Source organism: Somniosus microcephalus, chromosome 4 (genome assembly GCF_052327205.1).
Source record: "Somniosus microcephalus isolate GS21.2 chromosome 4, FLI_Smic_1.0, whole genome shotgun sequence".
NCBI lineage: Eukaryota > Metazoa > Chordata > Chondrichthyes > Squaliformes > Somniosidae > Somniosus > Somniosus microcephalus.
The window spans coordinates 20,673,210-20,686,501 of NC_140990.1; the positions used below are offsets into that span (position 1 = coordinate 20,673,210).

A 13,292-nucleotide genomic window follows, 5' to 3' on the forward strand; every position below is an offset into this window, starting at 1 on the left:
CTTAATTTTATAGACATCTACAAGGTCACCCCTCTGCCTTCTTTTTGGTAACGATATTAACCGGTATTATTTTAACACAGTGGATTCAAAATGGCAACAGAACCCATTTCGCATTTTACGAGCATCTTGGCTAAAGTGAATTGAATCTAGTTTCAGAATCAGTATCTTGTGGATTCCACTTCATCTTCAGAACCCAAGCTTATTAATGAGGCTTCCAATCGGTGCAGTACTGAAAAGGCCCTATCTTCCAGGTAATATCATGAACCAATAACCTATTCCCACCGAACTTTGTCTGCTGAGGTGGACATTAAAGCTTACAGGGCCCCACACTGTGTCCCGGTCAATATTCCTCCCTTCAAACAAGTTCAACAGAAATACATTAACAGGAATCGAGCCACTTTTGCTGATCTTTCTGCGCCAGATCGGCCTCGTACATCTGCAATTAGTTGCACTTTAACTCCTTTGCGACATCCCGCAGAAGGTGATGAGGTGGTACATCAGTGTAAGCTGTTTCTTGACACATTAATATCAGAAACAGTTACTGGCATCCATTTTCACGTTAGGTGCAATGGTTATCTTTGGCCACATGGTGGCAGTAAAACCGAACAGTAGAAACTAAGGGATAGTTCGGTTTCGATAAGGCACTTCACAGCCTTCCGCACTACGTTCAACAATTTCAGATCATAACCACTGCTCCCATTTTTAAGGACAGCAGATGCTGGTAATAATTCTACTGCATCCATTTGCACCTCCTCTAGACTAATCTTTTATTTTTTTACTTGTCCTATTAACATCCTCCTTCTCGGAGCTGATCTGAAAATCGATCCACAATTTTAAAGGAAACAGCCGATCAGACGCAGAAAGAACAGTTTAACCGGTCGGTTGATTCTGTGATCGATCTTTCGGGCCGATTGGATTAGGCAGTTTGTTTTCTCGGCCGCTCCTGGAAACAGTTGGGTGACAGTTTGATCCGAGGTTAATTTGTTTTCCTCTCGGTGTGTGTTTGAGCGCCTGACAGCGCGCTGCACATTGTGGCTGCATCTGCCCGCGATTCCACACAACCCCAACAGACAGGAGCTCCGTCCTACAGTCCAATGGCAGTTTTTGTACAGGGCTGAGACTGCTTTCCATTACTGTGAGTCCCAGGGCGCAGTAATATACGGCAGCGTCAGTCACCTGCAGCCCGGAGATGGTTAAACTGATGAAGTTAGACGAGGTCTGGAGCTCAGCAGAGAAACGGATTCCAAAACCTTCTCCTTTCTGTTCTTCTGTATACAAGGCCCGTCTCCTGATTACAAACTGGAGCCCCTTCTCTGGTTGCCGCCGGTACCAATATAAATAATAGTCGTTGGCTGCGGTACTATAGGTACATCTTATAGTCACCGCTTTACCTTCTCTCCTGCTCTCTGAAGGCTGGGACTGAGTAACAGAATCTCCATCACTCTGACCTGTAACATGTTTTGAAGAACAAGATAAGACCGAGTATTAATAGGTGTCAATTAAATAATATTACCACTTTACTTTGAACACGACATGATTGGATTCATCCTTACCGACAATAATCACCCCAAACACACACCAGGCGCTGAATATCCGCATGGCCGCTGCCGAGCCCGAACTTGTCGGTCCGGTTAAAAGTCCAATCGCGAACCGGAATAGACCCCGTCAGAGGCTCCTATTGGTTCAACGTCATTTCTTGGTCTCATTGTTCCGCTCCAAGACGGAATCTCCAATCACCCGCCATATCCTGAAAGGAGATTCAAATGATGGTCCTGGGTCACTTGAAGCCCTTTGAGCCACAGCTTGAAGTATCTCAAGGTGGAATCAGTCACTCAGTGGGAGCCTCTGATGTGATGAAAACTTTAAGTTTGCTGAGGTTTGGGGCTTTATTTAATGGGCCCAAATCTGTCAGACTGAATGTTTGTTGGTTCTTTGCCGGTGTGTTACGGCTCAGCGAGAACTTGAACTTCATTGTCAGGTACATTTCGTGGCTACAGTGAGCTTTCCGCTGTGTGCGATAGATTTCCTCTGGCCGCTATTTCTAACGAACTGGTGAGGGCAATCTAAAAGAATAAGCTTACGGTTTCGTTAAAACAGCTTTCCGTCGAGATTTCCACAAAGAGACCAGAGGAAGTCTTTCCCTTGTGTGTCCCCAACAGATGGTTAATCAAACCCGATCACTCGTCAACCAAATCAGTCTCAGTGAGAGTGAGTGAAATATACTGAACGTGTTCATCTATATTAAAACCGATATATTGTCACTTCAGGTTAATAACTTACCGTCATCAGACGACTTTATTGTCAATTTCTCGGAGGGATATGAGCACCTTCACCTGCTCAATATCTGCTGAACCCGTTAGATTACCATCAGACTGAAACTAACAGGAGGCGCCATTCCACTATGCTGAAATGAATCACATGGGTAGCGTGGTTAGTGCCACGGGGGAACCACCTCATGCGGGTTTCAGTCCTGTCTCCATGAGTATGTCCTTCATTCCTGATTTCAATCTATAAGATGTTATTTTTCAAACGGTAGCTTTACAAAACTACCAAAAACTTCACTCTCAGTTGCTTTAAGATTTGCAGCGTAAGGAAATGATTCATAGCGCGCGCTGGGAAGAGATTGTGACGATGCATAACAGCCGGAAAACAGGGAGGGGGAATCTTTGTTGAACCCCACGAACACAAATACAGGCATAAACAGGTGTCACATATTGCAATTTAACGCAGAGAAGTGTGAAGTGATGCATTTTGGAAGGAAGCACGAGGAGAGGCAAATTAAACTAATTGGTACAATTTTAAAGCGGGTGCAGGAACAGAGAGTCCTGGGTATGCACGTGCACAACATTTTGAGAGTGGCAGGACAAGTTGATAAGGCTGTTAAAAAGGCATACAAATATCTTGGCTTTATAAATAGAGGCATAGAGTACAAAAGCAAGGAAGTTAAGATAAACTTCAGTAAAACACTGGTTCGGTCCCAGCAAGAGTATTGCGTCCAATTTTGTCGCCTGACTTCTTGAATGTTCTGGCAGCTGCATCCATTCGGTAAGTGGAGAGTATGAGGTTTTTGCCTCATAATAGGCTAAATATACATTTGGATTTTTGCAGTCTAGTCCGTATCCAGAACCCATCGAACACGTTCATAAACTAGGAAACTCTGAAACGTCTGAATTAAGGTTTTCAATCATATTGCACGTGTCACTACCTACAGTGACCAAGCGATTACCGGTACCGACAGATGGTGATGGGAGCACTCACCAGGAAAAGTTCTAAGACTTTAATTTTAATATACCTAGAGTGGGCAAAGCTAGAAGTTCAAGTCCCCTAGAACTTTTGCGTGTCGTACCTTTGATAGTCTAAATATCGCTTTGCTAACGTGATGATAACGTGTCAACACGTTCTGATTATTTTTGATTAATATGTAACATGTTAACATATGAGGTCACCGTGTAAATGTTATAATTCTCTTTAGCGAGTCTGCACGATGTTTTCTGTCCTTTGTCGATTCTTCTTATTACGGTTAGTACCTCATTATCTCACATTTTCTAATACTTTTTAGTCGATTGTATCCAGTTGTTCTCCTGACCATCTGACCCGGAGCCGAGAAAGCACCTTGTGCATTCCTATAGTTTATTATTGCATTAAAGTCTGTTCAGCAGGTTCCAATCTTCTTCAGATTACGACGTCTTAGAACCCACTTATATTGTAGATTCTTAGGTTTAATATGTGTAAGTGTCATTAATATTAATAGAAACATAGAAACATAGAAACTAGGAGCAGGAGCAGGTCATTCGGCCCTTCGAGCCAGCTCCGCCATTCAACGAGATCATGGCTGATCATCCAAACCCTAGCACCCGGTCCCTACACCGACAGCCATCCCACCCAAGCCCTATCCCTGTAACCCCGAAACCCCACATATTTAATCGCCCCTAACACTAAGGGCCAATTTTTATCATGAGTTACATTGGGGGATATTACACAGGGGCGGGGTTACACTGGGGGAAATTACACAAGGGGCGGAGTTACATTGGGGGATATTACACAAGGGGCGGAGTTACATTGGGGGAAATTACACGGGGGCGAAGTTACATTGGGGGAAAGTACACAGGGCGGAGTTACATTGGGGGAAATTACACAAGGGGCGGAGTTACATTGGGGGCAATTACACAGGGGCGGAGTTACATTGGGGGAAATTACACAAGGGGCGGAGTTACATTGGGGGAAATTACACAAGGGGCGGAGTTACATGGGGGAAATTACACAGGGGCGGAGTTACATTGCGGGAAATTACACAGGGGCGGAGTTACATTGGGGCAAATTACACAGGGGCGGAGTTACATTGCGGGAAATTACACAGGGGCGGAGTTACATTGGGGCAAATTACACAGGGGCGGAGTTACATTGGGGGAAATTACACAGGGGCGGAGTTACAATGGGGGAAATTACACGGTGGTGGAGATATATTGGGGGAAATTACACAGGGGCGGAGTTACGTTGAGGGAAATTACACAGGGGCGGAGTTACATTTGGGAAATTACACAGGGGCGGATTTACATTGTGGAAATTACACAAGGGCGGAGTTACATTGGGGTAAATTACACAGGGGCGGAGTTACATTGGGCGAAATTACACAGGGGGCGGAGTTTCATTGGGGAAATTACACAGGGGCGGAGTTACATTGGGGGAAATTACACAGGGGGCGGAGTTTCATTGGGTATATTACAAAGGGGCGGAGTTACATTGGGGGAAATTACACAGGGGCGGAGTTATATTGGGGGAAATTACACAGGGGCGGAGTTACATTGCGGGAAATTACACAGGGGCGGAGTTACATTGGGGGAAATTACACAGGGGCGGAGTTACAATGGGGGAAATTACACAGGGGCGGAGTTACATTGCGGGAAATTACACAGGGGCGGAGTTACATTGGGGAAATTACACAGGGGTGGAGTTACATTGGGGGAAATTACACGGTGGTGGAGATATATTGGGGGAAATTACACAGGGGTGGAGTTACATTGAGGGAAATTACACAGGGGCAGAGTTACATTGGGTAAATTACAAAGGGGCGGAGTTACATTGGGCAAATTACACAGGGGGCGGAGTTTCATTGGGGAAATTTCACAGGGGGCGGAGTTTCATTGGGGAAATTTCACAGGGGCGGAGTTACATTGGGGGAAATTACACAGGGGGCGGAGTTTCATTGGGGAAATTTCACAGGGGCGGAGTTACATTGGGGGAAATTACACAGGGAGTGGAGTTACATTGGGGGAAATTACACAGGGGCGGAGTTGCATTGGGGGAAATTACACAGGGAGTGGAGTTTCATTGCGGGAAATTACACAGGGGCGGAGTTACATTGGGGGAAATTACACAGGGGGCGGAGTTACATTGGGGAAATTACACAGGGGCGGAGTTACATTGCGGGAAATTACACAGGGGCGGAGTTACATTGGGGGAAATTACACAGGGGCGGAGTTACATTGCGGGAAATTACACAGGGGGCGGAGTTACATTGGGGGAAATTACACAGGGGGCGGAGTTACATTGGGGAAATTACACAGGGGCGGAGTTACATTGGGGGAAATTACACAGGGGCGGAGTTACATTGCGGGAAATTACACAGGGGCGGAGTTACATTGCGGGAAATTACACAGGGGCGGAGTTACATTGGGGTAATTACACTGGGGCGGAGTTACATTGGGGGAAATTGAACGGGGCGGGGTTACATTGGGGAAATTAAACAGGGGCAGTGTTACATTGGGGAAATTACACGGGGCGGACTTACATTGGGGGTAATTACACGGGGCGGAGTCACATTGGGGAAAATTACACGGGGTGGACTTACATTGGGGGAAATTACACAAGGGCAGAGTTACATTGGGGGAAATGACACAGGGGCGGGTTTACATTGGGGTAAATTATACAGGGGCGGACTTACATTGGGGTAAATTACACAGGGGCGGAGTTACATTGGGGGAAATTGCACCGGGCGGAGTTACATTGGGGAAATTACACAGGGGCGGATTTACATTGGGGGAAATTACACAGGGGCGGAGTTATATTGGGGGAAATTACACAGGGGGTGGAGTTACATTGGGGGAAATTACACAGGGGCGGAGTTACATTGGGGAAATTAAACAGGGGCAGACTTACATTGGGGGAAATTACACAGGGTGGAGTTACATTCGGGGAAATTACACAGGGGCTGATTTACATTGGGGGAAATTATACAGGGGCGGAGTTACTTTGGGGCAAATTACACAGGGGCGGAGTTACATTGGGGGAAATTGCACGGGGCGGAGTTACATTGGGGATATTACACAGAGGCGGATTTACATTGGGGGAAATTACACAGGGGCGGAGTTACACTGGGGGAAATTACACAGGGGGCGGAGTTACATTGGGGAAATTACACAGGGGCAGACTTACATTAGGGGAAATAACACGGGGCGGAGTTACATTGGGGGAACTTACACAGGGGCAGACTTACATTGGGGGAAATTACACAGGGGGCGGAGTTACATTGGGGGAAATTACACAGGGGCAGACTTACATTGGGGGAAATTACACGGGGCGGAGTTACATTATAAGAACATACATAAGAGTTCAATAAAATTATTAGAATTATTAGAGTCTTACACGCCTGTCCTCCCTCTGTCTTCATTCGTTCCTGGGATGTGGGCGTCGCTGGCAAGGCCACCATTGATTGTCCATGCCTAATTGCCCTTGAGAAGGTGGTGGTGAGACGCTTTCTTGAACCTCTGCAGTCTTTGTGGTGAAGGTACTCCCACAGTGCTGCTAGGGAGGGAGTTCCAGGATTTTGACCTAGCGACGATGAAGGTACGGCGATTAATTTCCAAGTCAGGATAGTGTGTGACTTGCAGGGGAACATGCAGGAGACGGGGTTCCCAAGCACCTCCTGCCCTTGTCCTTCTAGATCATACAGGTCGCGGGTTTGGGAAGTGCTGCCGAAGAAGCCTTGGCAGCAGTGCATCTGGTAGATGGTACACACTGCAGCTACAGTGCGCTGGTAGTATAGAGAGTGAATGTTTAAGGTGCTGGATGGGGTGGGATCAAGTGGGATGCTTTATCCTGGATGGTGTCGAGCTTCTTGAGTGTTGAGCTGCACAAATCCAGGCAAGTGGAAAGTATTCCATCAGACTCCTGACTTGTGACTTGTAGGTGGTGGAACGGCTTTGGGGAATCAGAAGATGAGACATTCGCCGCAGAATAGCTTGCCTCTGAACTGTGCTTGTTGCTACAGTAGTTATGTGGCTGGTCCAGTTAACTTTCTGATCAATGGTGACCCCAGGATGTTGATGACGGGGGATTCGGCGATGGTAATGCCATTGATAGTCAAGGGGCGGTGGTTAGACGCTCGCTTGTTGGAGATAGTCATTGTGTCACTATTATGGCGTGAATGTCACCAGCCAATTACCAGCCCAAGCCTGAACGTCGTCCAGGTCTTGTTGCATTGCTGAAGCAGCTGAAGATACTTGGGACTAGGACACTGCCCTGAGGTGCTCCTGCAGCGATGTCCTGGGGCTGAGATGATTGACCTCCAACAACCACAACCATCTTCCTTTGTGCTAGGTATGTCTACAGAGAGTATTACATCATACTCTTGATTTCTGCCTTATAGGTGGTGGAGAGGCTTTGGGCTGTCAGGAGGTGAGCCACTCACCACAGAATACCCATCCTCTGACCAGATCTGGTAACACTTACATTTATGTGGTTGTTCCAGTTCAGTTTCTCATCAATGCCGACCTGTTGAATGTTGATGGTGGCTGATTCGGAGATGGAAATGCCATTGTCTCTGAAGTGGAGATGGTCTTCACTCTCACTTGTTGGTGCTGGTCATTGTTTGGCACTTGAGTGGTGCGTATTTAATATAAAGACACCAGGGATGAGGGACTTCAATCAGGTGGAGAGATTGGAGATGCTGGGATTGTTCCCCTTACAACGCAGAACATTAAGTGCACGTTTAGTAGAGGTGTTCAAATTATGAGGGGTTTTAATGGAATAAATAAGGAGAACAATGGGGGAGACGAGATTTTTTTTTTTATCACAGCAAGTTGTTGTGATCTGGAATTTGCTCTCTGAAAGCAGGTGAAATAGTCACTTTCAAAAGGGAATTGGATCTGTACTCGGAAAGGTGACATTTGCAGGGCTATGGGGAAATTGCTTAATTTTTCACCACCATTCAGGACTGGATATGACAGGGTTTGCAGATCTTTGATCTAAGCTGATCTGCTAGGTGTGGTAGCGCCAGACCCTTTGTAATCTTATCCCACTGAACATGTTGGTAATGGCACACGGTATAATGGAGGGTGTCCTCAGTGTGAAGGTGAGACGTATTCTCTACAAGGACTGTGCAGTGGTCAATTCTACCAATATTGTTATGGACAGATGCAGCTGCGATAGGTAAATTGGTGAGGATGAGGTCAAGCAGGCTGTTCTCTCATGTTAGCATTCTCGCGTCCTACCATCAACCTAGTCTGACAGATATGTTGCTCATGCCGTCGCCAGCTCGGTCAGTGTTGGTACTGCAGAGTTACACTTGTTGATGACCACTGAAGTCCCACCACCATCTAGAGTACATTCTGTGCCCTTTCACTCACCGTGCCTCCATCAAGGTGTTCAGCATGAGTTTCTTCAGGTTCATCGGTTGGCAGCGGACGGTAGGTGGTAATCAGCTGGACGTTTCCCTGTCTATGTCTGACCTGAAGCCATGACACTTCATTATCGCCAGGTGCAATGTTGAGGACTCCCAGGGTCTCTCCCACCCGACAGCATTCCACTGGGCACCTACCTCTGGTGGAACAGGACAGACCCAGCGATGGGGATGGAGAAGTCGGCCATGTTGACTGATGGGCATGGTTCTGTGAGTATGTTTATGCGAGAGTTCGAATGTTTCCAGTGGGTTTCAAGGCGTATATAGATGTTTACAGGGTATTTGTGTAATTCGCTAATAATTTGAGATGTTTGCTTTGATTCCTTGGTGTCAAATCTTTGCTCCTCTTATTTTGCCTTCCCCTCTATTAAACACCACAACATTTCTGGCTGGGTAGAAACAAGTTGTTGTTGTTGCTGTTCTAGTTTCCGGCAATACAGAATACCATGGGAATTAATTCCTGGACTGAGGCGGGAGCATTGTAATCTAGGTTGCCCTAGGAATGACATTCCTGGACTGCGGCGGGAGCAGTGTAATCTAGGTTGTCCTAGGAATGAAATTCCTGGACTGCGGCGGGAGCAGTGTAATCTAGACGGCCCGAGGAATGAAATTCCTGGACTGTGGCGGGAGCAATTTAATCTAGGCGGCCCTAGGAATGTGATCCCTGGACTCAAGCAGGAGCAGTGTAATCATAGTAACTTAGAATAGCACAGCACAGAAGTAGGCTATTCTGCCCATCTAGTCTGCGTCATCTCGTTCGAAGAGTAATCCAGTTGGTTCCATTCCCGGCTCTTTCCTGATATCCCTGCAATAATTTCTCCTTCAAGTATTTACCCAATTCCTTTTTGAAGGCTACTATTGTATCTGCTTCCACCACCCTATCAGGCACTCGTTGCGTAAAAATGTTTTCCCTCCTGTCGCCGCTGGTTCTTTTGCCAATTGCCTTAAATCTGTGCCGTCTGGCTATCGAACATTCAGACATTGGAAACAGTTTCTCTTTATTTACTCTATATAAACGCTTCATGATTTTGAACACCTTTATCAAATCTCCTCTTAGCCTTCTCTGCTCTAAAGAGAGCAGCCCAGCTTCTCCAGACTATGCACGTGACTTTAACTCCTCAGCCCTGGAAAAAGTCTAATAAATCATTCTGTACTTTCGCCAAACTCCTCCCGTTGTTCCTAATGGCGGGTGAGAATTGGGCAAAATATGGTATGTTGACCTTTTTAGCGAGAGCGTACGAGTACAGGAACAAGGATGTCTTGCTGCAGTTGTACAGGGCTTTGGAGGGACCACATCTTGAGTATTGTGTGCAGTTTTGGCCGCCTCATCTGAGGAAGGATGTTCTTGCCATGGAGGGAGTGCAGCGAAGATTCACCAGACTGATACCTGGGATGGCAGGAATAACGTATGCGGAGAGATTGGGTCGATTGGGCTTATACTCGCTGGAGTTTAGAAGAATGAGAGGGGATCTCATTGAAACATATAAAATTCTAACAGGACTAGAAAGACTAGATGCAGGAAGGATGTCCCTGATAGCCGGGGATTCCAGAACCAGGGGTCACAGTCTAAGGATAAGGCGTAAGCCATTTAGGACTGAGATGAGGAGGACTTTCTTCACCCAGCGAGTGGTGAACCTGTGGAATTCTCTACCACAGAAGGCAGTGGAGGCCAATTCATTAAATCTAATTAAGAAGGAGTTAGATATATTTCTTAAGGCTAAAGGGATCAAGGGATATGTGGAGAAAGCAGGGACAGTGTACTGAATTTGTGTGATCAGCTATGAACTCATGAAATGACGGAACAGGCTCGAGGGGCCGAATGGCCTATTCCTGCTCCTATCTTCTATGTTGCTATGTTTCTTTCTCCTTCAGATGGGGCACTGAGCCCAGGCCTGCTCTGCCCCATCAAGATACACGTAATAGATCCCACGGCCACCATTTCGAAGCAGAGGAGGTGAGCTCTCCCTGGAGGAAATAGTTATCCCTGAATCAACATCACTAAACCAGGGTATCTGATCATTAGAACATTGCTGTTTTTGTGATCTTGCTGTGCAGAAATCGCCTGCCGCAATTCCTGCATTACAGCAGTAACTATACTTGATAAAGTGGCTGTAAAGCTATTTAGGACGTCCTGAGGTCGTGAAAATTTCTATATAAATGCAAGTCTTATCTGACTCATTGAACTCAATGTTCTAACTTGTCAACGTGGGATGAAAACTCATCAGATCAGCGTTGCCACTCTACTTCCATAATTACTACACTCCTGCATCTGTGTGTATCGGAACATTGTGTCACCTGTCACAGACATTGTATTCAGCAAGACGCTGCAGACTGCAGCCGTAACTGCTCCATGTGACTGTAGCTTAGAGTTGGGATTGATTACTTTTAAGTGATCGAGTTCATTTGCACAGAGCAGTGTCCTGGACATTATTAAAACAAAAGAAAATACTGCAGATGCACGAAATCTTGAATAACAACAGAAAATGCTGGAGATTCTCAACAGGTCAGGCAGCATCTGTGAAGAGAGAAACAGGTCGATGACCTTTCGTCAGAACTGGAAAAAAGCAGGAAATGGCACAGATATTTAAGCAAGTGTAGGGGCTGGGTAAGGGGGGAGGGTCTGAAATAACAAAAGGGAAGGTCTGTATTAGGATAGAAGGCAGGCGATGTTAAGAGACATTAAGAGATATTCAAGGCAAAAGGAGATGGTAATGGAACAGGTTAAGAAACAAAGGATGGCTCTAGATGAAGTGTACATTGCACTCGCAGAATTAAAGACAGCTGCCATGTGGAAAATAAGAAAAAAAGATACAGCCAAAAAGTGTGGATAAAAAATGATATATATGTTAGGGGCCGAGGTTATGATCTGAAATTGTTGATCTCTATGTTGAGTCTAGAAGGCAGTAAAGTGCCTAATCGGAAGATGAGGTGCTGTTCCTCGAGCTTACGCTGAGCTTCAATGGAACAATGCAAGAGGCCAAGGACAGTTAGGTCTGAGTGGGACTGGAGCGCAGAATTAAATTGACAGGTGACTGGAAGCTCGGGGCCCCCCTTACGGAACTGAACGGACGTGTTCGGCAATGTGGTCAGACTATCTGCATTTGGTCTCCGCAATATAGAGGAGACCGCATCATGAGCAGCGAATACACTAGACTAAATTGCAAGAAGAACAAGTAATTCGCTGTTTCACCTGGAAGGGGTGTTTGGGGCCATGGACAGTGGGATGGGGGGAAGTATAAGGGCATGTGTTGCATCTCCTGCGCTTGCACGGGAGGGTGCCGTGCGCAGGGGAAGGGGTGTTGGGGGTGCATTTTAAACACGGGAATGTAATATTTCAGAATATCACTGGCACTTCTAGCGGACATGATTTGGGGAAAGTCTGATTGATAAAGAGAGACACAGAACCGGTAGTCAGGAAAGCCCCAGAGTGCATCTCACTCAACAACCGTTTTTCTGTGTTGGAAAACGGTGAAAGTGACGGTTCCTCTGCGGAGTGCAGCCAGAGCCAAGTTCACAGCACTGTGGGTGGCTCAGCTGCACAAGGACGGAGGAGTAAGAGTGGAAGGGCAATAATGGTTGGAAACTCAATAGTGAGGTGTGCAGGCAGGCGTTTCTGCGGCCGCAAACGCGACTACAGGTTGGTAAATCGGTGCCCTGGTGCCAGGGTCAAGGATGTCACTGTGAGGCTGCAGGTCATTCTGAAGGGGGAGGGCGAACAGTCAGAGGTCGTGTTTCACTTTGGTACCAACGACATAGGTAGAAAGAGGGATGAGGTCCGATAACAACAATTTACGGAGCTAGGTAGCAGATTAAAAAGCAGGACCTCAAATGTTGTAATCTCTGGATTACTCCCGGTGCCACGTGCTAGTGAATATAGGAATAGGAGGATAGAGCAGATGAATGCATGGCTAAAGTGTTGGTGCAGGAGGGAGGGCTTTAGTTTCCTGGATCACTGCATTTCTTTCTGTGGAATGTGGGACCTGTACAAGTCGGACGAGTTGCAGCTGAACCGGAACAGGGCCAACATCATTGCAGCGAGGTTTGCTAGTGCTTTTGCGGGGGTGTCAAACTAACTTGGCAGGGGGATGGGCTACGGAATGGAGCTATAGTTGGTGTGATACACAGCCAAATATAGAGGAAAAAACAAGTCAGTCTGGAATTCAGTGCAAATATGTAACAGCGCAAGGAAGTATGGCGAGGCTGGATGGCATTTATTTTAATGCAACATGTCTTACGAGTAAGGCAGATGAATTGAAGGTGTTGATGTACACATGGGAGTATGATATTGTTGCTTTCACAGAGACATGGTTGAGGGAGGGGCAGGTCTGGCAGCTCAATATTCCGGGATATAGAATCTTCAGGCGAGACAGAGGGTGGTGTAACAGAGGAGGGGGTGTCTTAGTATTAATCAAGGAGTCAAATACTGCAGTAAGGAGGGATGATATCTTAGCAGGTTCCTCTAATGAGGCCATATGGGTAGAAATTAAAAACAAAAACGGGAAAAGCACTTTGCTGGGAGTATGCTGTAGGCCCTTAAACAGTCAGGGGGAGATAGAGGAACAGATATGGAGGCAAATCTCAGAGAAGTGTAGGAATAATAGGGTAATAATAGTAG

At 46.5% G+C, this 13,292-nt stretch overlaps 1 protein-coding gene across 1 annotated transcript in view; it reads right to left on the reverse strand.

Moving 5' to 3' along the window:
* Window positions 1-13,292, reverse strand: part of LOC147118376 (uncharacterized) — a 73,742-nt gene that overhangs the window by 4,229 nt on the left and 56,221 nt on the right. The window contains 1 exon segment of the mRNA XM_085983899.1: window positions 876-1,448. Coding sequence (XP_085840025.1) covers window positions 876-1,448 — 573 coding nt within the window.